The 25,680-nt window shown below is 48.9% G+C and overlaps 4 protein-coding genes across 7 annotated transcripts in view; 1 reads left to right on the forward strand and 3 right to left on the reverse strand.

The window, feature by feature from the left end:
- The window catches only part of RHOA (ras homolog family member A), a 63,195-nt gene extending 58,597 nt beyond the window's left edge, over window positions 1-4,598 (reverse strand). For both annotated transcript variants that reach the window (XM_019416818.2, XM_019416817.2), the window contains exon 1: window positions 4,403-4,598. The gene's annotated coding sequence lies outside the window, so the exon portion shown is untranslated. The remainder of the gene's footprint in view (window positions 1-4,402) is intronic.
- A 138-nt stretch (window positions 4,599-4,736) lies between these two features.
- TCTA (T cell leukemia translocation altered) lies at window positions 4,737-8,118 on the forward strand. Of its 2 annotated transcripts, none has more exons than XM_053897352.1 (3): window positions 4,737-5,230; window positions 5,507-5,609; window positions 6,735-8,118. In XM_053897352.1, the coding sequence occupies exons 1-3, from the start codon at window positions 5,008-5,010 to the stop codon at window positions 6,775-6,777; spliced, it is 369 nt and encodes a 122-aa protein (XP_053753327.1). In that variant the 5' UTR covers window positions 4,737-5,007; the 3' UTR covers window positions 6,778-8,118. The 2 variants fall into 2 exon arrangements, with proteins under 2 accessions (XP_053753327.1, XP_053753328.1); XM_053897353.1 differs by having other exon boundaries at window positions 5,555-5,609.
- Window positions 8,119-9,016: 898 nt separating this feature from the next.
- Window positions 9,017-13,740, reverse strand: AMT (aminomethyltransferase). The gene is made up of 9 exons (XM_019416812.2): window positions 13,242-13,740; window positions 12,972-13,139; window positions 12,360-12,440; window positions 11,354-11,485; window positions 10,877-10,955; window positions 10,428-10,573; window positions 10,163-10,343; window positions 9,700-9,855; window positions 9,017-9,601 (listed from the first exon to the last, which is right to left on the reverse strand). Exons 1-9 carry the CDS (start codon window positions 13,329-13,331, stop codon window positions 9,423-9,425), a joined length of 1,212 nt encoding a protein of 403 aa, XP_019272357.1. The 5' UTR covers window positions 13,332-13,740; the 3' UTR covers window positions 9,017-9,422.
- A 119-nt stretch (window positions 13,741-13,859) lies between these two features.
- On the reverse strand, window positions 13,860-18,170 carry NICN1 (nicolin 1, tubulin polyglutamylase complex subunit). Of its 2 annotated transcripts, XM_019416814.2 has the most exons (6): window positions 17,955-18,168; window positions 16,598-16,774; window positions 16,227-16,340; window positions 15,705-15,776; window positions 15,260-15,364; window positions 13,860-15,186 (listed from the first exon to the last, which is right to left on the reverse strand). In XM_019416814.2, exons 1-6 carry the CDS (start codon window positions 18,084-18,086, stop codon window positions 15,145-15,147), a joined length of 642 nt encoding a protein of 213 aa, XP_019272359.1. In that variant the 5' UTR covers window positions 18,087-18,168; the 3' UTR covers window positions 13,860-15,144. The 2 variants fall into 2 exon arrangements, with proteins under 2 accessions (XP_019272359.1, XP_019272360.1); XM_019416815.2 differs by lacking the exon at window positions 15,260-15,364 and having other exon boundaries at window positions 17,955-18,170.
- Window positions 18,171-25,680: the final 7,510 nt, after the last annotated feature.

Raw genomic sequence — 25,680 nt, forward strand, 5'->3', positions numbered from 1 at the left:
GTGAAGTTGAATCTTACAATGAACACCTGTAACCCTACCACCTACACTACCACAAACATTTATTTAAATAACTTGTTTTATCTACTTACATATTCTTAATACAGGTATTAGAGAAATTACAGGCTGAAAGGCAACTGTCAGAAAAATCAATGGTTTCAAAAAAAAAAAAAAAAAACAGGATGAAGTCATTAGGTCAAGGAAGATAATTATTCAGAAATCCTGATATTTTTGTCAGAGATGATCAATATTAGTTTACTATTTAAAGTCAGAAAAGAGGGACACCTGGCTGGCTCAGTTGGAAGAATGTATGACTCTTGATCTCAGGTTGAGTTTGAGCCCCACACTGGGTGTAGAGATTAAACTTTTTTTTAAAATTTTTTTTTAATGTTTATTCATTTTTGAGAGATGGAGACAGAGCATGAGTGGAGGAGGGGCAGAGAGAGAGAGGGAGACACAGAATCTGAAGCAGGTTCCAGGCTCTAAGCTGTCAGCACAGAACCCGATGCGGGGCTCGAACTCACAGACCACAAGATCATGACCTGAGCTGCAGTTGGACATTTAACCAACTGAGCCACCCAGGTGCCCCTAAACATTTTTTAATTTCTTTTTCTTTCTTTTTTTATTTTTACTGTTATTCATTATTGAGAGACAGAGAAAGAGCACAAGTTGGGGAGGGGCAGAGAGAGAAGGAGACATAGAATCTAAAACAGGCTCCAGGATCTGAGCTGTCAGCGCAGAGCACAACGCAGGGCTCGAACCCACAAACCGTGAGATCATGACCTGAGCCAACTGAGCCACCCAGGCGCCCCTAAATGTTTTTTTTATGTCTATTTATTTAGTTTTGAGTGAGAGAAAAAGAGGGAGATAGAGTGTGCGCACAAGTTGGGGAGGGGCAGAGAGAGAGAGAGGGAGACACAGGATCTGAAGCAAGCTCCAGGCTCCAACTGTCAGCACAGAGCCCAACACAGGACTCGAACCCATGAACTGCGAGATCATGACCTGAGCCAAAGTCAGAAGCTTAACTGACTGAGCCACCCAGACGCCCCTTACACTTTTAAAACATAAAGTCAGAATGGACTCCGATCTACCCCTATTCTTAGTGAGGGATTCTAGTTATTTAATATCAAATCATATCATTCCCCTGCTAAAAAACATCTAATGATTTCTCATCTCAGGACAAACCCAAAGAACTTCCTATATCCTAAAAGCCTTAACACGATCTGATCTCTGGTCACCTCTCTTTCATTTTACCTTCCTCTTCTCCCTTTACACCACTCCAAACATTTCAGTTGCTTATGTTCTTCTCTCTACCTTCACTTGAATAGTAAGATACTATTATAAACATGCCTAATTAAACATATTTACTTTATCCACCCTCTTCACAAGAAAAAAAAAAAATCAAGCTCAGTTTGGGACAAACTGCGAACTGGCTAAGATGTAACAGTGTATCTCATATTCTGACCATTGTTAACTATAAAATGTTATTCAGAATCATCTGGAAGAACCACCAATAAATTCAGACCAACACCCAGAATGAGCAGCTTCAATGCCTACCTGATTTTTAGTCACATGACTACCACAATTATGAGTATACAAGGTCTTCACTTAATACTGCAGTACCACAGACTATAAATGAGTCATTTGAAATAGAAACACTTGAAATAGGAATTTTACATTAATTACTAACTTTAAACTATCTTGGAAATTTTAATTTAGTAATCTCACAAGTACTTAACAGTGAGCATATACCCAAAGATCAAGAGTGTAGTTAAGACACATTAACACAATTTTACAATTTAGTTACGTTAATGTGTAGGTGCAGGCAAACTAAGTTCCACTGGCCAGGGGCATAAAGGGATAAAGTGGTACAGGAAGGTTAAGTAACTTTTAGTTACCTTTTACTACTACAAACATAGGTGATTAAAATCCAGTGAGTATGTACCATTTAGCTTTATCACTAGTAGCCATAATGCAATAAAACCCAAAGTCCTGTCTATAGAAGCTCAGCATGCCCAGATTAGTTCTCTTAGAAGTTGAAATATCAGTCTATCTTCTGAGTTAACATAAATCTCAGCTCTAGGACAACTAAGAAAACCCTAAGTAGCAACTTCTCTGGTCACTGCTTCAACTCCACTAACTCCTTGAGGAAACACCTCGAGATCTACCTGTTTTCACTCTAATATGAATGAAGACTATGAGAATACTCCACCAAAACCACTACCACACACATTGTGCAGTTTCTCTCCATCCCACCTCAAATCAATAGTCAAAACAGCCCTCAGTCACATGACAACATCTTAGCCTGACCTAATTATGTGGGATTTGGAACAGAGGAGTCTGGGCCTCCCTGTGGAAGAAGCTTGTCCCTAAGAACACCCAAACACCGAAAGCCAAAACTAGGCCAAGCGGGGACCCTGTATATTCATTTATCTATTTCAATCAACTGCTGCAGGACCACCCAGTTGCAGGGAGGAGAGTGTTGTTTAAGGCTAAATAACTGAAATTCGTTTAGAAAATGAATTTTTCGGGGTGCCAGGGTGGCTCAGTCGGTTGAGCGTCCAACTTCAGCTCAGGTAATGATCTGGCAGTTTGTGAGTTCGAGCCCCGCGTCGGGCTCTGGTGCTAACAGCTCAGAGCCTGGAGCCTGCTTCTTGTTCTGTGTCTCCCTCTCTCTGCCCCTCCCCCTCTCAGGCTGTGTCTCTCCTCTCTCTCTCTCTCTCAAAAATAAACATTAAAAAAAATTTTTTTTAATGAATTTTTCAGATTCTCACAACATATCAGTAATACATAAATGGAGAAAGCACTGGAAACAAGTTGTTAAATCCTGAATTTTTACTTAACTCTAAGCAAGCTGTTTAGGAGTACAAGGAAAATACCACACAGACAAAATAGTTTTGGCCTGTACGTGACTAGACATATAACATTGGTATATTTACAAAAGTCTCTGGAACTCAGTTTCCTCATCTGCAAATGGGGTTGGACTATAGAAGTCCTGAAGATTCCTTTAGGGTGTAAAATTCTGGATCTATGAAAAAGTCAGTGGATCCCTATTTTCTTCTCTCTAGTACAGACTTCTATGAGAACAGAGGTGATAACTCTAGGACTAGACTGACTTAAAGCAAGTTGTCTTCTATTTTGTCACATCCCCATGGGCCACCAGTGCTCTACAAAAGTAGATGGAACTATTCTTAAGATAATTTATCAAAAGAGATCCTTTAGTAAGTTATCCTTCACAATTAGGAATTAGTCTTGTACCTTCAGTCCAAACAATGTCACTCGTGCCCAAAGCTCAAACCGGTATGTTCAAAGCGACAATCATACAATAGTACACACACCTTACACATTTGGGTGTTTGACACTGAATGGGTGAAAAATTCTCACCACGTATAACATTTTTAAGACATTTTTTAAAGTATTTTTCCCCTTCAGATCTGGCAGGGAGGACTATAATCTGATTACACACCTGCAAGAAACATTTACTTCAAAAGACAATCTTAAACACAAAAAGAACCAAACAAGTCACTAACGCTGGTAAAAATTTTAAATCAGGACCATTAAAAAACACAAGTGGAACCAATTCTGAGGCAAAAAGGATGCCAGTTTTCCACCACAGACTACTAAACATGCTTTTGACCAAATCGATTTAACTGCAAACAGTGCTATTTAATAATGATGGCTCGTAACTGAGTCAATCGGTAACTAAGGATATGTTTAGGTGATTCCTAATCAAGGTAGTAACTGAGACTAAGCAAAATTGCAAATTAATACTTTATTTCGATACAAGTCATGAAAAAAATGTTTAACAGGAAAACATCCTTTCAATACCCAAGAATCCTAACCCATAAGATTTCAACACTACCTTTTTACTTACACAATCTCCGAGAGTACTACATTTAAAAAGAAAATGTACCCAAAACATAACTGGACTTCACCCAGTATAAAACGGTGATTCATGTTTCCTATTCAATGTAAAGCCAAGATGGAGTTGTAAAGAGTTTCTTTCCCATTTCAACTCCGACAGCCACGCGCACTTCGCAGGGGCCGGCTGCACCGCGCGGTTGCCGGGCCCGGCTCGAAGCCCCCGCCCTGCCCGGCGCAGCCGTGAGAGAGAGGAAGCGCCGGGGACCGCGGGCGGGCGGCTGGGGCTCCACCAGGCCTGGCCGGGCGGGGGAAGGGGCGCGGGAGGCCGCGGGGCGCGCTTCCGGGGACTGCGCGGGCGGGGCCGCTTCTTTGGGGAGCGGGGCCCCGGTCGGGAGGCAGGGGCCGGGACCCAGGGGCAGCCAGCCGAGAGCAGCAGGTGGGGCGCGGCCGCGGAGGGGCGGCGGGCGGGCAGGCGGCCGGAAGAGTGCCGGGCGGGCGGGCCCCGGGCGCCGCGGCGCCAGGAGGGTACCCTCTTGCTCACCTCAGGCGACGACTCGCAATCCGACCTCTCCACGCCAAGGACGCCTGTCCGCGAGTAGCAAGCTCGGAGACTAGGGCGGGTGGCTGAGGAGACGGAGGCAGACTAACGAGAGAACCGACGGAGGACGGCGGGCGGCGGGCGGGGAGCTCGAGCGAGCGAGGGCGGTCGGCGGCGGGAGGGCGGGGAGCGACGTGCGCGCTCCCGTGTGCCAGCGGGCTCGAGCCAGCCCCAGTCTCGGCCCCGCGCACGCGCGCGCACTCACAGCTCAGCTACGATTGCTCAGGAGCGCGTCCACGCCCTAAAGGCAAGGCGCTTAACCAATCACTGCGGCCGCGTGGGGCATCACGGGAACTCCAGGGCTATAAAAGACCTGGTTGCTATTTTATGCTTCACGACTCACTCATCCTTTAAGTAAGCAGGGTGGGGCAGGGTGCGCGTGCGCGGTTTTAATACTCCTCCCTAAACTGCCAACTCTTCGCGCAAGCGAAGTAGCCTAGCCTTGCCTAGTTTTACGCGTGCGCACTAACGGCCCTGGCCCCGGAAGACCAGACGCCTGCGCAGTCGGAACTACGGTGACAGTCCCCCGGGTGGGGTATGAGCCAGTCATGGCGGAGCCTTGGTCTGGGCAGTCCTTGCAGGCTCTTCCGACCACGGTGTTGGGCGCGCTGGGCACCCTGGGCAGCGAGTTCCTGCGGGAGTGGGAGGCGCAGGACATGCGCGTGACCCTCTTCAAGCTGCTGCTACTCTGGTTGGTGTTAAGTCTCCTGGGCATCCAGCTGGCGTGGGGGTTCTACGGGAGCACGGTGACAGGGCTGTATCACCGCCCAGGTGAGGCTCCCCACCCCCCACTGGACTCCATCATTGGGCTCCCCAGAACCCCCTAGACTACCACTGATCCCCTAAGGGCCTCATCACAGCTTAACTCTGCACCCTAATCCATGCCAACATACCATTTCATGCCAGAAACCCCGGTCCACCCATCACATTTTAACTTCCTTTGAACCTCAATCAGACAATACCACTAGTCCCTTTAGGGCCCCCACGAGACTCTTCACCAAACACCGCCACTGGCCTCAAACCTGACCTGGGCTGATACCTGCTCAGATCCCCACCCCCAGCCTGCTGCAGCTCTGGATGTGTTCCTGCCCCCAGGTCTGGGCGGCCAGAACGGATCCACACCTGATGGCTCCACGCATTTCACTTCGTGGTGAGTAAATCTGTGCCCATCACAACCCCATGCTTGGCAGGCAGAGGATAGGCCTGTGCTGATAACAGGGATGGGGGCAGGAAGTTCTCAGGGTAGAAGTCCACTAGTTTAGTGGTCTTTACAGCAAGCCCCAAGGTCTTCAACTGGAGCTCAGACTCTAATTTCTGAACAGCCCACCAATATGCTGTTCAGCATGCTGCCTGTGGGGCTATTGTCACAGTTTCAGAGATGAGCTGGCAAGTCTGTTGGGTTCCACTCTACTGCAAGCCCTTCAGTTAGAAAGGCAGGAGCCTATGTCCTTACTGCACTTACTGGCCGCATCAGGCCAGCCTCCTCATCTGTAAAGCATCTACTCACTAATCAGAGTATTCATTCAACTAATTTCTGAGCTCCTTCTATATGAGGGGTGTGGTGTGGTGGGGGGAGGGGGGGGCAACTAGGTCCAGAGAACAAGGACAACCCAGGCCCTGTTTATAGGGGGAGCCAGAGATTTAAAAGGGAGGGCAACAAAAAAATAATAAAAGGGAAGGGCAGCGGTGTGGGGGCAAGGGTAGTCAAGAGTTTTCTCGCAAAACAGACACCTAAGCTAATGGCAAAGGCTAGGGAGTGATTAAGTGTACCAGGCAAAGAAAATTGATAGAATAAGGCCCAGGGCAAGAACAAGGGTGTCATATTGGAAGAATAGACAAAGCTGTGACACTGGAGCTCAAACATGAAGGCATTGGAGGGACCCACAATACCCTATGCCAAATTTCAGGAAGCTATTGAAGGACTCAGGAAGGCTATGGCCTGATCTAATTTGTCTTTATAACTGCCTGTTTCATGGCAAGAAAAGGGGTCCAATAGAGAAGGCAAGAGGCCAGTTAGGAGGCCTGCCACTGTCCAGGTCCTGAGCAACTTGGGGAAGGATAGGAATACCATAAGGTGAGGAACCAGGAGGAAAAATGTGTCTTCAGGGGAAAGGTGAGGGACCCAGTGTGGGCTGTGGGAACTTAGTACAGAGATATAGATTGTAGTGTGGCTTTACTGAGCCCACCTCAGCCCCTACAGGGCTAGAGAGAGCCAATCTCATGGACTGTTGTGCTGCCTGTGGAATAATCCTTTTCTCTTTTCCATCACTTTTAGGGAAACAACAGCAAATGAACCTCTCAAAACCCACAGAGAATAAGGGAAGGCAGCAGAGGGATCTCCAGGGACATCACCGGGTCTGCTGGTTCCCACACTGGGTTCTGCTGCTGCCCAGACCCCAGAGACTGCATGGGGGGAGGGGTTGGGGGCAGGGAGTACCCCAGTGCTTGAAGACCTGGCCCTCCACTGCTCTTGGCCTTGCCTCCAGCAGCTCCAGGCATTGGGCCAGTAAAGTTTGCCTCTACCCAGATCTGGGTGCCTTAAGGAGAGAAGACATGTTCCTCCTCTCTCAGGGGTCAGCTCAGGAGGAGCCTCTGGGTTGGGGAGGCCAACAGTCCATTTTCTGCCTTGGCTTTTTCCTGTCCCCCTTCCGATCCCCTGGGATGTGACCCCATAGAAATTTCCTTGAGAAGAAACTTGAGGTTGACCAGCTCTGGGATTTGTAAGGGAAGTCTGTTTTCTCCTAAGCTCTTGAATTTGTTTTTGCTTTGTTGGCAGGGAGCCAGGAAAGACTGGCCTAGACATGGCCTTATACTCTATGGTTACTTAGCTGGCCATTCAAGTGTAAGGCAAGGGGCGCTGGCACTACCTGGACGTGGAGGCACCAAACACCCACTTCCTAGCCCATCCCGAGCTTTTCAGGTGTGAGTCAGGCTGTGGAAATTGTCTTTTCCTGAATATTAACTCATTTATACTCTTCTCAATCCTTGTTGGGAGGTTGGGTGCCTGAAAGACGCTAAGCCCCAAGGGTGACCTTCCACCCCCACCGCTCTAAGTGCCCATGGGGTTGTACCCTGTCCCCTCACAGAGAGGTACTAAGCAGTTAGCGCTGAGTGGCTCTGCCACTTCATCACTTCCCATCTTGACCCGGAACCACGAGAGCTTCATCCTAAGAGGCCACAGGCTCAGCTCGTCCCCACTAGCACCATCTCAGCCCCCAAGAACCCTCCCTCAACAGCCGGGAAGAACCACAGGCTAGGCAGGCCTGCCACTTACACAGTGGGCCAGGGGAGCTTCCAAAGGTGTGGGAGGCACATGCCAGTTTCTGAAAGCAGCATGACCCTAGAACTGCCTCCCTTCCTGAAGGCTGTATTTCTATACTTGTTTCTGCTGGACCACCAGCTACCTCAATATCCCGCTGCCTGCTTCCTCTATCCATCTGGCAGCCTTTGGCTCGGCCACCTTTGCAGCAGAAACACACTGGAAGTAGGACTACACTGAATTCGTGTACATGTATCTACTTTGGAGGTATCTTCTGACTGGTAGGATGATGGTTTTGCAGCCTCAGGCCTACCCACTGACACCACCACACATAGAATGAGGGTCTCACATTTCACCCCAGGTTTAGCTGAGGATGTGGCTTATTAAACTTGGAAGTGCATCAGTTGTGTGGTTATTCAGACAGGACAAGGGTGTGCATGCACAGGGAAAACTGGAAAGGGAACACTTGGTGCTACTGCCCCTCAGCGCCCAGAATGCAATGACTTGCAGAGGTGGAGAAATGACACCAGCTCCCTGGAGGAGCAGTGGTGGGTGCCCAATAGGGAGGGGGCACTATCCTCACTAGTTTTTATAGACCTGGCCCTCTCAAGGAGAATCCACTCTAAGCCTGCCTCAGAGGCCAGGCAAGGAGGCATTAGGCTGGCACCCCAGCAATCATGTGGACAAAGGACAATGAAGCTAGAAACTCTGGCAAGCAAGAAGAAAGGAAGCTCGCTTAATGTTTTGTTGGAAGTCAGTGGAGTCCAGTAATGGGCCCCAGGGGCAAAGGTCAGCCCAGGGTAAGGCAGGTCCAGGAGGAGGCCCAGTGTGCTCTACAACAGCCCTGGGGCTCAGAACAGATGGTGAGCCTGGCATGGTTTGCTACTAAGCAGCAGGCTGGGATAACTTGGGAATGTGGAAGAGTGAGTCTGTGTCCCCTCAGCTTTCCCAAGTTTACACAGGCACAATGGCCCTACAGGGCCAAGCCTTTGTGAGTCAGGAATCATTCCTGCCCAGGGAGAGGCAGCACTACCCAAGGTAATAATAACCCCTTTGCAGTGTGAGAAACCATGATGAGGTAGGTTGGGCAGGCTTTACCTCCTCCCTAAATGTAAGCCTCTGTTCCACAGCCAGCACCTGGCAGAGTGGAAGGGAGAGAAGCCAGAACTAGTGCTTCCCATAGCCCTCCAGCAGACAAGAATGGGGTCAATGGGAGCACAAGCTGACATTGCATGAACTGATCTATTGCTCGGAAATGGGGTCTTTTTTTTTTTTTTAATTTTTTTTTAACGTTTATTTATTTTTGAGACAGAGAGAGACAGAGCATGAACGGGGGAGGGTCAGAGAGAGAGGGAGACACAGAATCTGAAACAGGCTCCAGGCTCTGAGCAGTCAGCACAGAGCCCGACTCGGGGCTCGAACTCACAGACAGTGAGATTGTGACCTGAGCCGAAGTCGGACGCTTAACCAACTGAGCCACCCAGGCGCCCCAGAAATGGGGTCTTTCAAGAAGTGTACCTCTCCAAGAGGAGAGGCACATGAGAGAGAGAATAGGTGGTTTGCCCCCCACACACACCAGAAAATCAGAAACATCCTCCACCCTAGCCACCTACCCCAGAGTATTCAGCCTTAGCTTCCTAACTCTTGTAGAATGCCCTCCAGGTCCAGGCTCCTGGATGGGAAGGGCCCTGACCCAATCCACCCTCACTTGAGGGTATAGTAATTTGTAGTCACAAAGGGCATCTTGCTGACCACAGCCATTTGCTGCTTCCGCCGCACCTCTACCAACAGCGGGGTACCTGGCCGACTATACTCACAGGGCACATAACCCATGGCCACATTCTTCTTCAGGCAGGGAGAGGGGCAGCCACTGGTAACAGTACCTGTGTGAGAAGAAGCCATGTCAGCACCACCTTACCAGTCCAATGCCCACCCTCCTAGGGAAGGGACAAGGGCTCTCCAACTTCCCTGGTCCACCTACCAATCATGGTGCCCTCCATATTCAGGATGGGGCTGTGTGCCCGCATAGGTGCCCCCTCGCACATTAACCCTACACGTCTCCGCTGCACTTTGCCCTTCAGCTGAGGAAGAATGACCGACGCTCCAGGGAAGTCCATGGCAGTTCGGCGGCGCTTCCCTGAAGCATGACACCACGCTTAAGCCACAGTCCATAAAACCCTTGGCCATAGGAGGTCCTAGTTACAAGGACCCCAAGTAAAATCCATCCAGCAGTGAGGTCCCTTTGCTCAGGGACCCCCAAACTCCATTCCTCCCCTGCAATGCAGTCAGCCACCCACCTCTTGTCCCCAGGTCTTGAAGATTATGCTGCCCACCTCAGCCTGCTGAGGATCTAATGGGCAAAGCCACAGTGGCTACACAGCCTTGGGAGCAGTCATAGGCTGGCCACTGTAGCCTTCAGGATTCTGAGTGCTGGCCCAGCTCACCCAATGTCCAACTGAGGCTGCCTTCCACAGGTGTGGTGTGTTCATCAATGTCACTCCCATACAGGCAGAGGCCTGCCTCCAGGCGTAGGCTGTCCCGGGCCGCCAGCCCTGCCAGCTTCACCTCTGGGTTTTCCAGCAGAGCTGTTGCCAGGTGGACTGCCCCTGCAGCTGGCACCGAGATCTGCATGGAACACCAGAGAGCAGGTGGGCAGCTGGCTCCAGAATCCTGTGTCCTGCACCATCCTACACCTACTTTTTCACATACCTCCACACCATCCTCTCCTGTGTAGCCACAGCGGGTCACACGGCAGCCAGACACGCCAAACACTTCCATCACAGCACTGGTCATGAAGGGCAATTTTCTTAGGTCATCTGCCACGCCGGCCTGCAATACCTGGGCCGCAGTGGGGCCTAGGCCCAGGGAGACCGTGACCAATTGTCCAGGTCCTAGTTTCCTCTCAAAGCTGGACCACAGCCCTTACTCAGGGACCAGAATAAGCCCTGAGCAAGTGCTATTCTGCAGGTGGGAGAAGGTGCTCTTGCCCACAGCCCATGGAGCCTTATGGCAGGTAGAGGGAGGACATTAATACCAAACAGAATTATGGCACACAAATGTCACACCATGTACACTTTCCTCCTGATAGGCCTTCTGTGCTTAGTAGTTGAAAAGCCAGGAGGCAAAGGTCAGCTCCAACCCTAGCCTGGCCTGCTCACCTTGCAGGGCTAGCAAGCCATTATCCACCACTTCCAAGCTCACATCACTGCCCATGTTCTGAAGCTCCCTGACCTTGCCCTGAAAGGAAAGACAGAAACACCACATCAGCTTCTGGGACCACTTACTGAGCACTTACTGTGGGCTGACAGCTGGCTGAAGAGCTGGGCAGAATAGGCCAGTTCCCATCTGACAAAGTCACATAACTAAGTGGTATGGATGACCCAAGGCCAGGTCTGCCAACGCTAACATCAGGCTCCAGCTTTTACCTTAACCAGAGGATGCTCACTTGGGAGCCAGGGTCAGTTTTACCTCCCCTACTACCCCATCACTGAAACCTGGCATTCTCCAGGCAGGACCCACTCTGGCCTGCTGTTCACTCACTCAAAAAGCCATTGTCTGAGCCCTTTGTCCCTGCTGGGTCTGTCCTGTTCTGTGAACAAGGAACATAGGGTACCTAGAACACAGAAGGGCTGTACCTGCATGAGGGCCAAGTCCTTGTCCCAGCAGCCAGCGTTGGACACCACATACAGGTACCCCTCAGAGGTGCTGGTCACGATCAAGTCATCTAAGATGCCTCCAGCCTCATTGGTAAACAGTGACAGCGTCCCCTAGTGCCAAAATGGAGCATCTTTGCCTCCAGATCCAGGAGTCAGACAATGCCCCCGCCCCCCTGGGCCACTCAGCTGTCACAAATTCCTGAACAAGAAGCCTCATGTGCAGGGCTGGAAGGGGAGGAGGAACAAAGCTAGGTGAGTCCAGGACCCTGTCCAATCCCAGGGTTTTTGATCCTCATGCACTAAGAAAGTTTTCACCCCTTCCCACCTTGGGAGACCTCCCTGATCTGGTGGGGCTTCTGTACCCCTCCCCACTCAGTACTGAGAGCCCCACCTCACACTTAATCCATGACACCTAGGACTTGCTGCTTTATCCCACCCAGACCTGGGACAACTCAGTCCATTCCCCAAACCCCAAGATGGAAACTTCAAAGTGCATCTTGATGATCCCATGAGCTCCACAGCAATACTCCAAAATACTGTGAGCCTGGCCTCACAGCCTCCCCACTGGATGGACAGTCTGAGGTTGAGAGGTCATATGAATCACCTGGGGATCATGTTAAAATGCAAGTTCCGATTCAGCAGGTCTAGAGCAGCGCCTGACAGTGTATTCCCTAACAAGCTCTTGGTGATAATGAGGCTGTTGGTTTAATGGACTGCCTTTGAATTTCAAGGGTTTTGGCAGCATGGAAAATCACAGAACAGGACATAAACCTGGGTTTCTAGCCTTCCAGCCTGATGTGGTAAGGATGGAATAGCCCCCCCTCCCCTGCAGATAACTAGATGTCCAGACATGACACAGGGACCCCATGCCCCAAGACTGCAAGCCCTGAGAAGCTGTATCTGAACATTGCTGTCCTTCCACCCCTCCCCCCATTTGCTGGCTCATGACTAAGAACACCCATTTAGCAAAATAAGAGGGACCCACCTGGTTTGGCCTTAGCTCTGCAATATCTCCAACCACTAGACTCTCCATCAGCTTCACCCGGTCACAACCAAGTATCTTGGTCTGGGAAAAAGATCCAAAACCTCAGACCACAGTAATCGCTGCAATCAGGAAAGCCACTGGACAAGGAGGCATCCTCCCTGCCATCCACAGTACAGCCCAATGCAGCCTAAGTGCCTGAGCAGTCTTTTGGTTCTGCGGATGGCAGATCCCCACCTTCTGGTTCCCCCACATCCACCAACACAGGAGGGGGTGCAATGGGGTTGTTTAGGAAACTTGAAAGGGCCCAGCACCATCATGAAATATGCTCTTTTCCAAACCAACACCCAGGACAGTTGATGAGAATGGGCGCCAGCCCTGGGAAACCCAGGACATAAAGTCATGCTACTAAGAGGGAGTAGGCTGAAGAGATTAAAGAGGAGACAATCAAGAGATCCTCTGAGTTAATTTCCTGGGCTATAGTCTCCAACACCTGAGACCTCCACTTCTGCAAGGGCAGCCCTTGGAATCCACCTCCCAACAAAGCCAAAAGCTACACCACTGTGGAAGGGGAGGAAGCCCTGACCTGGCAGCAAGTATGCTTCCCTGGCTCACCTGCAGCATGTGGGACACATCAAAGAGTGAGCAGTGCCGGCGTGTGTGCAGGTGTGAGGCAACGTGACTGTCCCGGTACTGCACAGGCAGACTCCAGCCTGCAAACGCCACCATCTTCCCGCCATGAGCCAGGTGGAAATCATAGAGTGGTGTCCTGCGGAGCACGTCCTGCGGGTGGCTGGGTTCAGGGCTACCAGGGTCCCGGCCTCAACCCCCCACCCTTCCCGCCCCTCCAAAATTGGCCCCATGCCCCAGTACCCTCTATCCCACCTGTGCACAACTGAGTGGACGGCCCAGGGCCGACGGGAGCGCCTGCAGACGCAAGCCCAGATGGGCCACCATGCTTACTGCCCGCTGCATTGTTGCCCGCAAATGGTGCAGCCGGCACACAGAGGCCACCACTCTGCCAGGCACGCTGGGAGATGTAGTCCAGGCTCTGCTTGGACAGGTCTCTCTCCCATAAAGGGGATCAGAAGGGGCGGGCAGCCCAAAAGGCAGGCAGCCCTAAGGGCAGGCGGGGCTTTAGAGCAGAGTGCAGTGACTCCTTTCTGTAGGGAAACAGCCCCAGGTGCTTCCAGCTGATCTTTCTGGGCAGATTAGGCAGTCCAAACCAGTTAAACTGCTTGGAGTCAGAGCCAGGGGCTAGACCTCCCCTTGATGACAGCCCAGCCTCCAAAAGGCCAAAGTTCCATAAAGGGCTGGAAGGCCTGAATTGCACATTCAGGACACCCGGAGTGCAAGGTCACATGGGGGAGGGGAAGTGGGGGGGGGTGGGGGAGAGCACGCAGGAAGGTGGAGCCAGCCTGGCAGGCTGAGCACATCAGTAAACTGGCCTCTAGTGAGGGTCTCCAGCTCTCCCACTGGGAGGACACAGGCAGCCAGCAGTCATGCATTTCACAAGTATTTATTGATCTTGTTGCACACTAGGCCCTGTGCTGGGTACTGGAGACACAGCCATGAATGAAGCACAGTCCCTGCCACCCCCTCAAGGACCTCCTCCTATACTTTCTCTCTCTCTCTCTCTCTCTCTCTCTCTCTCTCTCTCTCTCCCCTCTCTCTCTCTCTGAAGGCTGCTACTCCCGGAGCACAGGACTGTGGTCAATTACCCTCTTAGCAAAAGCTAAATGAGGCTAAATAAATGACCCCACAGGCAAAGATAACACCTGCAAGAACTGTAATAGTTAAGAGCAGAAGGTAGCCACCAAAAGGTAGCTGACCTGCCTCCAGAAAGCTGTTGAGCCACACAAACTTCCAATTTTCCAGGTCTAACACATATTGCAGTGTTGCTGCAGCATAATGCCCTGGAGCAAAGCCAGGAAAAAACAAAAGGTAGATTTTCTCATAAGAGTAGCCTGCCTTATTCAGCAGCAGGCCTGGGGTTATAGCAGACCTCAGCCTCTTGAAAGACACCAGTGCAAATGCCCACCTGGACCCACACCCTACCAAGGTTGGTCTTTCATCACACTTAGCATGATTCTTGAAGGGGGAAGCTGGGAGAAGGGACAGGGTGTGCTTTAGGCAAAAAGGTCCCAGAACTCATTAGACACCAGTCTTGCCAGAGACACTGCCCAGGCTGGATGGGCAGGCCCATTTGAACACACATCCAGGAGCCAGCTCTGGGACCAAGGGATTCAGGCTGCCCAAATCCCCAGCTTCACTCCCTAGGCAGACAGCAGGAGTTAGGACAGGAAATTTCTTCTTCTGGGCATAAGAAAGAAGACCACTAGGGGGCGCAGAAGGAAGACGTGGGCTCCTGTTTTTTCCTTGAGCTTCCAGACTACATGACTGCCATGGCTACAGCAGCCTTCCAATGATAGAGCAGGTTTTAGTAGGTCACCCCAGTGCACTGCATTCAGGGTGAAGGAGCAGGCAGAAGACTGGAGTGTGCATGTTGGCAGAAGGGGATTCTTAGTAAACAGAACTGGAATGTTTTCAGGGTAGGAAAAGGAGTTTCAGGTTGCAGTCAGATGAGGACAGAGTACATCCCTGCTGAGAACTCATGCTGAAGCAACTCAGTTTAGCCCCCAAGAATCTTGAATCTGTGAACGTGGCCCAGACACAGTGGGCATGCAGGCAACACTTGTAATGCACAGGGAAAGCACTTCAGCCTCTGGTGGCCTAAACCAGGTCTGGGTGGGCATGGAAGGCCAACATCTTGGCTAAGAGCCATGGTTCAAGTGTAGGAAAGCAAGTTCAGGTCATAACAGCCATCCACCTGAAACACAAAACACCATCAATCTGACCAGCTCAGGGCAACGGGAGCCAAGCAGGGGGAAGCGATCACTCACATCAAAGCGGCCGATCCTTGTAGAGGTGTGACTGGCCCGGATCATCTCTGTCAGCGCCCACATCTGCTGCACCTCGGAGGATACCCTGCTGGGGTCTGGGAGACCCTGCTCCAGAAGGAGGGGTCAGTGGCCATGGGTCCGTCCCCAGCACTGCCCTTAAAGCTCCAGAGAGGCCAAGTTGGGCTACAGGGCCCTCAAACTAAGACCAGTAACATTCCCAGATAACTGGTAACACGTGAGGTTAGGGCCTGATCTACAGTAGGCAGCCCAGCCCCACTCAGAGATGCCTCAAATCCCATGGACCACCCCTGAGGAAGATGGCACAGAGTGAACCAAGGGCCCTGGGTCCAGTCCCAGATTTTTTCAGAAAGAGGCCTAGGTGGGGCCTCCTGTGCTGGACACAGGGGCTATTCACACATGGTTTTTACCCAGGATGAGGGCTTACCTCAATGAGGGGAGCAGGCTGCTCACAAGGCACTGGGTGGGAGAGCCACTTGGGGAAGGTCATGGAGGGGCTCTGCAAAGCAAAGGCATACTTCTCTGAAGGAGGCAGAGTGGGAGAGCCCTAGGACCATATTCCAAGGTCCTCAGAACAGAGAGAAGGGCACCTGAGCCTCAGACGCTGAGAAAACCCTGTTCAGGGGTCCACAAAAGTCCAAGGGGGCATTCAGACTACCTAAGTTCTTCTGCTATGCAGGAGGCCCCAGGAACACAAGGAACAAAAGTATCTCCCAGACCCTAAAGTCTCAAGCTCTGAGAGAGGCAGGTGACCTCAAAGGTCAGAGGATATGAGAACATGGCTTCAACTCTCGCCATGAACTTCCAGCATTCCCACCTGACTAATTTCCATGAAGGCCTCCTTCTGAGTCTTACCATCCACTTCCAGCCCCATACCCAACATCCCTAGCCATAGCTAAGAGCCTCCCTGGGAAAGGGCCAACCCAACAGCTCTGAGCTGGTCACTTACCTTTGATCCCTGCTGGTAAATCTGCAGTTCTTCCACTGTGAAAGACAGCCACAGTGGTGATGGCTGTCGCAGAATCAGGCGCAGCTCCAGTACTCTGGCCATGTCACACAGCATCTGACATACATACACACACACACACACACAAAAGGACCCAGCAAGGCCCTAGCTCACTGCCCAAGAGCCTCCCAACCAGCAGTGAATGAAGATGCTGCCTCCCCAGACCTTTGAGAAGGAAAGAATGGTAATCCCTCCAAGGCACAAGCCCAGGCCAACCTCGCCTCCCCTCTTCCTTCCTGGTATCCTGGCCCAATCCCCAGACCCCCTGTGAGCCCTCATCTGGACTCCCCTAGTAATGCTGAGTCCCAGCTGACCTGGTGCTTGAACAGTGATACATATTCTTGGGCTCCGTCCTCACTGTGTGGGTCAGGCATGAGGCAGTAGTCCCGCAGGCAGGTCACCCACTTGGCCGGTGTGTGCGGTGAGGTGTGCTGGCGAACACGAATGCTCAAAAAGGCTGTGTAGTAATTCTTAAACATGATCTCCTGTAACTAGAGCACACACAACCCACCATGACAAATCAGACCCAGGGCCTGAGAGGCTCAAACATACCATCTCCTCCCCTTAGGAATGTACTCTACTACCAATCTAACAACTTCAGCAAGCATCCACTGGGGCCCAAAGCCAATTTCACTTCCCTAGAAGAGCTCATAGTCTAAATGAGCAGGTCATACAAATAAACCATGACTGCAGATCTTGTCACAAGTCTAAGATGCTGCCAGGTCAGAACCCTAACTCTAGAGGAGGCAGGAAACACGGCCTGAAGATGAGGCCTGAAGGAGTTCATCAAGTGAACCAGGAAAGATAGACAATGTAAAAGTAACATATGCAAAGGGGCACCAAGGGGTGAGAAACCTGGCCTACCTCTGAAATGGCAGTGATTCAGCCCGGCACCGGGAATTCTCATCATTGGACACTCATCAGAATCACCCAAATAAGTTTTTTGTTTGTTTTGTTTTTGTTTTAATATAGATGAATAGGCTCCACCCTAGGTCTACTGAATCAAGATTTACAGAGTTGGTCCATTTAGTGAAGTTTCCTAGCTTATAGCAAGAAACAGCTTGAAAGATCACCACACACTATAGGACAAAGTGCATGGGGTCAAGAGGCAGGCAGGGTGCAGACACAGGGTGCAGACTCAGGCCACTAGAAAGTGGACTTTGTCCTCTGTGCTGAGGTCTTGTCGTGTTAGTCACTCTGTCAGTAGATGTGGACTGGACAGGCAACTGGAGATTGGAACCTGGAGCCATTAGGATGATCCTGATGAGGAATGAGCTGAATCTGACCTGGCAAGCAGGGACTGTAAGAATGGGCAGGAGGCAGGTTTTGAGGTAACTCATTGCCTAATGATCCCTAGCCCAGTAGCCAGGAACAAAATGACCTCTCACCTCTCCTTGGCTCACAATTGTATTACCAGCATCACCCTACTATCTTGGCACTTCTACACCAGCCCTGTCCTGGATACGGGGCAGAGATGTTGAAGAGAACAGGTCAGAACGCTGCATTCTAGTAAATATGTGTTAACTGAAGGAATAAGTAAATGGTTAACTGGCTCACAAGGGCAAGAACACTGCAGAGGCTTTCTGTGAAAGATTAAATACCCAGGACACGCCCTAGTTCCCGGGTCAGCCCCGCCCAGGAGCCCCGGTCGCGCCCACGGGGCTTGCTCACCTCGAAGGGCGCGACGCTGGGGAAGGTGACATCGATGACCAGCACACCAGGCCGGCCTTGGGAGGTTCGCACGTCGCCCACCTGCAGGGCCACGGTGCCTTTCACATGGCAGGGCACCGACACGCGGGACATGGTGTCAACAGCCGCAACCAAACCCGACTGCCGCTCCTGGCCTTGGTCCACTGGCCTTCCCGGCGTCCCCAGCCGAGTCCCAAGAACTACAACTCCCGGAAAGACTCGCGCTGGGCCAGCCCAGCCAATTACAGATGCTCTGGGCCTGCAGGGAGTCGGAAGTGCCTGCGGAAGTGTCCCTTCAGCCAATCACGGCGCGAGCATTTAGAAGGCATCGTGGGGCCCTGCCCCGAAACGTCCGAGCCATTCTATATCTGAGCTGTCCTGCACTTCACTGCTCCGAGTCTTGCGCCGTTCCTGGTTCTGTCCCGGGCAGTCGTTGCTTAAAACTCGTAAAGCCACGAGCACTACTGAGCTTTGTGCCGGGCCGACATTAGTTTCAAAAATAGGTATGAACGCCTCCCCTTTTTCTTAATGGACAAAAGATTTGAACAGATAATTTACAAAAGAATATAAATAGCCAATAAACCCATGAAAAGATGCTTAACATGGTTATTCATCAGGGAAGTGCAAATCACAACTCCCACAAACCCACCGAATAGGCTAAAACTAAAGACGCCAAGATGTGGAATGCCTGGAACCTTAATCCACTGGTAATTTCCAGCCATTTTGAAAAAGTTTGGCATTTCTTTAAAAACTGAATTTCAGGGTGCCTGGGTGGCTCAGTCGGTTAAGCATTTGACTTTCTTTCTTTCTTTCTTTCTTTCTTTCTTTCTTTCTTTCTTTCTTTCTTTCTTTCAGGGTGCCTGGGTGGCTCAGTCGGTTAAGCATTTGACTTTCTTTCTTTCTTTCTTTCTTTCTTTCTTTCTTTCTTTCTCTCTCTTTCTTTCTTTCTTTTTCTTTTCTCTGCCCCAGTTTGTAAGCTAACAGTAAGCCTGCTTGAGATTCCCCCCTTCCCCTCCCCTGTTCGCGCGCTCTCTCTCTCTGTCTCAAAAATAAATAACTTTAAAAAAATTAAAAATAAAAACTAAGTTTGTACCTACAGTATGATCTAGCTATTGTATCCCTAAGTATTTACCCAATAGAAATGAAAGGATATGACTGCTCAAGGAATTTATTCATAATAGCCAGAAATTGGAAGTAAATGTCCAATATATAAACAGATAAACTAACTGCAGTGTATCCATAAAACAGAATACTGCTCAAAAATAAAAAGTAATGAACAAATCCAAGTATCTATCAACATATGAATGGGTAAACAAATCATGGTATGTACATATAATGGAATTACTCAGCCTTAAAGATGAATGAAACTGATAAATGCTTAGGTGTGAACATTGAAAATATTATGCTAAACGAAAGAAAAAAACAGACATGAAGGACAAATATTGATTGTATGATTCCACTTACATGGGTTACTTAGAATAGGTGAATTCAGAGACAGAAAGTAAAAGTAGGTGGCCAGGAACTGGGTGTAAGGGGAAATAGAGAGTTACTGCTTAATAGGTACAAAGTTTCTGTTTAGGATGATGAAAAAAATTATGGAAATAGTGGTGATGATTATACAACACCATGAAAGTACTTAATGCCACTGACTTAGACACTTAAAATAAGTAAAATGGTAAATATTATGTATATTCTATCAAAATTTTTAAAAAGGAATGAAGATGCATATGCATAACACCACCAGTAGATCTCAAATGTACTATGTTAAGCAAAAAAAGTCAAACCCAAAAGAGTACATACTGTATGATTCCACTTAACATGAAATTCTAGAAAAGGCAAAACTAATCTACTGTAATATAAATCAGATTTTTTTTTCTGGGACTGGGAGTGAAGGGAAAGGATTGACTATGAAGAAGTACAAGGGAATACTTCGGGGGTGATGGAAAGGTTCTACAACTTGATTGTGGTGGTAGTTAATATTCATCAAGACACTTATCAAAATTTATTAAACTGAGTATTTGGGGCGCCTGGGTGTCTCAGTCGGTTAAGTGACTGACTCTTGATCTCAGCTCAGGTCTTGGTCTAGGATGGTGGGCTCTACGCTGGATTTGAAGCTACTTTAAAAAAAAAAAAAAGGAAAGAAAGAACGAAAGAAAGAACGAAAGAAAGAAAGAAAGAAAGAAAGAAAGAAAGAAAGAAAGAAAAAGAAAGGAAAAGGTTTTAGTTTTAAGTAATCGCTACACCCAACATAGGGTTCAAACTAACAACACTGAGATCAGGAGTCACATGCTCTACCAACTGACCCAGTCAGACGTCCCAAGATATGTGCATTTTTATTGTATCTAAATTATACCTCAGTAAACATGATTTTGAAAGAAAAAAAAGAAAGCAAAAAAAAATTAACCATTATGTTTATCACCATCACCATCCTTCCAGGCACTTGTGCCTCAGAGATCATTGATTAAGCCTATTTTATTGATAACAAAGCTGAGGCCAGAAGTGGTCCAGTGATTTTCTGAGCCAATAAAACAGTATAGAGATGGAACAAGGCCTTCTTTTGGGCTTCTTCCTCACAAGTCAGAAACCTCCAGGTAATGGTCAGCTTTGGTGACCTGGGCCTTCTCTGCATTGAGGAACCCAAAGACACAGGCCCAGTGTAACCTTTAGGGCTCTCATAGTAGGGTATCAGACAGAAACAAAACCCGAATTTGAGGCCAGCCCAAGGAATAGACTGGAAGAGTTGTGCTTTCCTAGCCTAGGCACCCAGACTTACAGTGACAGAAAACATTCCCTGGCTTCTCATTGACTGTTGTCAAGGGAAAATAACTTGTGTCCTTGGGTCTCTTGGACTGACCATTGCTGTCTCCATTTTGGCTCAGACTAATGATTCACTGCCTGGGTCTCTCGAGGTTTCTGAGACTTTCCTCTTCATGAAGACCACTCTATCCTGGAGCAGAGGCTTCCTCAAATCCCAAAAGATTATAGGTTCCCTGGGAATCATGAGGGTACACAGTCTCTGGTCTTCAGGACTCACCTCTGAGGGCACAGTCACAGTGTCACCAGCTAGACCCCAAGACGCGAACTTAAATGCTCACCTGCTTGTACTTACCGACTTCTGTCCCACATTTTTCCTTAAACTCTTCTTTCCAGTTTGTCTCTTAACTCAGGCAAAAGACCCCATGGGCATAGAATCCTGGATGGAAACCAGAACAACCACTCAAGGAATAAGGACTGCCTGAATAAGGAACTCTGGCAACCCAGACTACCCAGACCAGTTTGAGTTTAACCCCTGACTCAGGCCTGCAAAGATGGACCATGGAGTGACCCATGGAGTAACTGACAGTTACCTCATTAGAATACTAAAATCCCTGCCCAAGAAGAAGTCCAAGCTTCATTTATATAACATACAACATATGTTCAGGTATGTTTCCTTAAGACACATTTGTAAACTTATGCCCACTTTCACATACAATGACAAGGCTCCCATTTCTTCTTCTTCCTTTTTTTTTTTTTTATTTATTTGTTTTAGTAATCTCTATACCCAACATGGGGCTCGAACTCATGACCCTGAGACCAAGAGTCATGTGTTCTCCCAAGTGAACCAGGTGGGTGTTCCAAGGCTCCCATTTCTAAATATTCATCTAACCCTAGGGTGGCACTTGGTTGGCTTAGTCAGTAGAGCATGCTGATGTGGGAAACAAAGGCAAAAGAATAAATTTCCTTACTACTTACATTGAGACAGACAGAATGACCTTCCTCAAAGAACTCAACTGCCTCAATGTTAATACTTTGCTAGAGGCAAAAAGTAACCTTAACTTGACTGGAGCCTACCTCCAGGATCCTGTAAGTCTTCTTTAACATATAAAAATCCCTTTGGAAACTTCCTTTATCTCTGCCTGCCCAAGATATGTGTTAGCAATCATCCTCTAAACTCTAAACGTATGGCCCATTGATATACATCTGAAGGATCTCATGACTAATATTTTACTAGACAATAGTAAATAACCTTATCTTAACAGCAGCTCGTCCCTCAAGGCACTGGAAACCTTGCTTCTAAAATACGTTTAAGACTTAAGCTATCCCTACCCACCTCCCAATTTGAAGGCATGTAATCAGTCACCCATCACAACCCCAGTTCAGCTCTTTCTGCCCATGGGTCCTGTCCCCATGCTTTAATAAAACCATGTTTTTGCACTGAAGATAGCTTTTTTTAAAATTCTTTAACATTTTTATTTATTATTTTTGAGAGACAGAGATAGAGCTCGAGTGGGGGAGGGGCAGAGAGAGAGGGAGACACAGAATCTGAAGCAGGCTCCAGACTCAGAGCTGTCAGCACAGAGCCCGATGGGGGGCTCGAACTCAGGGACCGTGAGATCATGACCTGAGTTGAAGTCAGATACTTAACCGACTGAGCCACCCGGGCATCCCTGCACTGAAGATATCTTAAGAATTCTTGGCCCTTGGCTCCAAACCCCAACACTTCAAACCACATCACATGCGACTCTTTTTTTTTTTTTTTTTTTTTTTGAAGTACACTCCATACCCAGGGACCTGAGATCAAAACCTAAGTGGACATCAAAAGTCTGATGCCCAACCAATGAGTCACCCAGGTACTCTGAGCATGAGACTCTTGATCTCAAGGTCATGAGTTCAAGCTCCAGGTTGAATGTAGAACTTACTCTAAAAAGAGAAGAAAGGAAACTGCTGAGAAACAGTAGAAGGGTGACTAACTGACTGTCTCACGACTATCCCAATTTTGAGGTGCCTGGCTGGCTCAATCAGTAGAGGATGTGACTTTTTTTTTTAACCTTTATTTTTGAGAGAGAGAGAGAGAGAGAGGGAGACTGAGCATGAGTGAGGGAGTGGCAGGGAGAGAGGGAGACACAGAACCAGTAGCAGGCTCCAGGCTCCAAGCTGTCAGCACAGAGCCTGATGCAAGGCTGAAACCCACAAACCGTGAGATCATGACCTGAGCCGAAATCGGACACTTAACCAACTGAGCCACCCAAGTGCTCCTAGAGCATCTGATTCTTGATCTCAAGGTTATGAGTTCAAGCCCCATGTTGGGTGGGTTTTAAGATTTTTTAAATCTTAAAAAATAAGTAGGGGTGCCTGGGTGGCTCACTTGGTTAAGCATCCAACTCTTCATCTCAGCTCAAGTCTTGATCTCAGGGTCCTGAGTACTGGGCCCTGTACTGGGCCCTGCACTGGGCATGAAGCCTACTTAAATACATACACACATACATATATATTCATCCTAACCCTAAATAAAAGGAACCTATCCACCCTTGCTCTGGGAGTCAAAATTGGAAGTTATTTCCTGTGATCCCCTTTGCTGCAAATAAAATGTCCTAATGAAAGAGCGGACTTGGGGCGCCTGGGTGGCGCAGTCGGTTAAGCGTCCGACTTCAGCCAGGTCACGATCTCGCGGTCCGTGAGTTCGAGCCCCGCGTCAGGCTCTGGGCTGACAGCTCGGAGCCTGGAGCCTCTTTCCGATTCTGTGTCTCCTTCTCTCTCTGCCCCTCCCCCGTTCATGCTCTGTCTCTCTCTGTCCCAAAAATAAATAAAAAAACGTTGAAAAAAAAATTAAAAAACAAAAAAAAAAACCAAAAAAAAAAAACAAAAAAAAAAAAAGAAAGAGCGGACCTAGGCCGGTCGACTCCATTTTGTTGTGTGTCCTCCATCTCGAGTGACTATGTCCCCGACATGGCCCCCTTTCCGGGAAAACCGCAGAAAGAAATTCCTGCTCAAACCTCAGACCACACCTCCTCCCCTTGAGTAACTTCCCGCTCACCCGTTCAAACCACGCCCAGCAACCTGCGCGCAAGGGGACTCTGACCCTTCCCCAGCCAATTGGCTAAGGCCACGACCACTACTCTACCAACTGCCCCTAGATCCCTATAAAACCTTTGTGCTTTTGAAACTCGCTCTCTCTCCGGCATCTCACCGCTGCGTCGGTGCAGGTAGGGGACTGAGCTCCAGCTAGCTCGAATAGTCTCTGCTTTTCCATTGGACTCTGATCCCTGGTGGTCTTTGGGGATCGCGAATTCTGGGCATAACACTTTGTGCGACAAGTCCATCTAGTGTAGTTTCTATCTATGACTCACCAAGGAATGAACTCATGTTAGTTCAGTTACAAGAGCAGACAGCAGACAGCAGGCCTGTGTGGCCCCTCACTGAAGATAATTCTCATCTCATATCTCTCACCTCCACTCCAGCCCCTCCAATCCTTTACCCACACTGTAGCAAGACAATGTTTTCAATGTGAAATCTTCATGGAATCCCTCTGCCTCAAGGTCAAATCCAAAAGCTCTTGATAAATCCATGAGTCCAAGACATAAATGGCCCTTGCCCATCAGTCTATTCAAAACTTGCACCCTAGGAGCACCTGGCTAGCTCAGTCAGAAGCCCATGTGACTCTTGATCTTGGGGTTGTAAGTTTGAGCCCCACATTGGGTGTGTAGAGATTACTCAAACAAAACAAAACGGGCACTGGGTGGCTCAGTCAGCTAAGCATCTGACTTCCACTCAGGTCATGATTTCCTGGTTCGTGGCTTTAAGCCCCACATCGGGCTCTGTGCTGCCAGCTTGGGGCTTGGAGCCTGTTTAGGATTCTGTGTCTCCCCCTGTCTCTGCCCCTCCTCTGCTTGTGCTCTCTCTCTCTCTAAAAATAAATAAACATAAAAAACGAAACAAAACTTAAAAAAGAAATCCTGTCCCCTTCCCCAACCCTTCATTCCAGTTCCTATCACATGTTGCCCTTTCTCTCCTGCCAGCCTGCTCACAGAACACTCTTTAGATCACTTCTACCCTACCACCAACCACCTATCTACCCTTAAGTTCTTGGTATAGACTTTGATTTTTCAAGGAGTACTTTTTTTTTAATTAAAAGTTTTTTTAATGTTTATTTATTTTTGAGAGAGACAGAGGATGAGTGGGGGAGGGGCAGAGAGAGAGGGAGACATAGAATCTGAAGCAGGCTCCAGGCTCTGAGCTGTCAGCACAGAGCCTGACTCAGGGCCCGAACTCATGAACTGCAAGATCATGACCTGAGCCAAAGTTGAACGCTTAACCAACTGAACCACCCAAGCACCCCTTTAAGGTTTTTATTTTTTAACTTTTTTATTTTTGAGAGAGCAAGAGCATGGGGGAGGGGTGTAGAGAGAGGGGGGGACAGAGGATCTGAAGAGGGCTCCACCTTGCCAGCAGGAAGCCTGATGCAGGGCTCCAACTCACAAACCATGAGATCATGACCTGAACCAAAGGCAGACGCTCCACTGACTGAGCTACCCAGGAACCCCAGGGAGTACTTTTTTAATCTCCTGGACTAAGTTAGATCACTGTACACTGTCAGAGACCCTCCACGTTTTATTGTAATCATTCCCCAAAACTTGTCTCCTTCACTGGGCTACAATGGGGTAGGAGAGCAGGAATTTAGTCTGTCAGCTTGTATCTCACATCTCTTAGCATCATGCTGGGCAAAGTTGGTGCTCAATAAATACATACCAAAGGAACAAATTATTGTTAGATTTTAGGAACTCATACTTCCAGCTAAGATGGAGTAACTGGGAAAAGATTTACACTCCCACATGATCCAACCAAAGAACCAGACAAAATATATGAAACAATCATTTTCAGACGTTGTCCATCAGGCAACAGTGATTCCTGAAAGAGGAGATACAAACAATATAAGCTCAATGATTGTCCA

The sequence above is a fragment of the Panthera pardus genome, unplaced genomic scaffold (genome assembly GCF_024362965.1).
Source record: "Panthera pardus isolate Hobbes unplaced genomic scaffold, ASM2436296v1 HiC_scaffold_8, whole genome shotgun sequence".
Taxonomy (NCBI): Eukaryota; Metazoa; Chordata; class Mammalia; order Carnivora; family Felidae; genus Panthera; species Panthera pardus.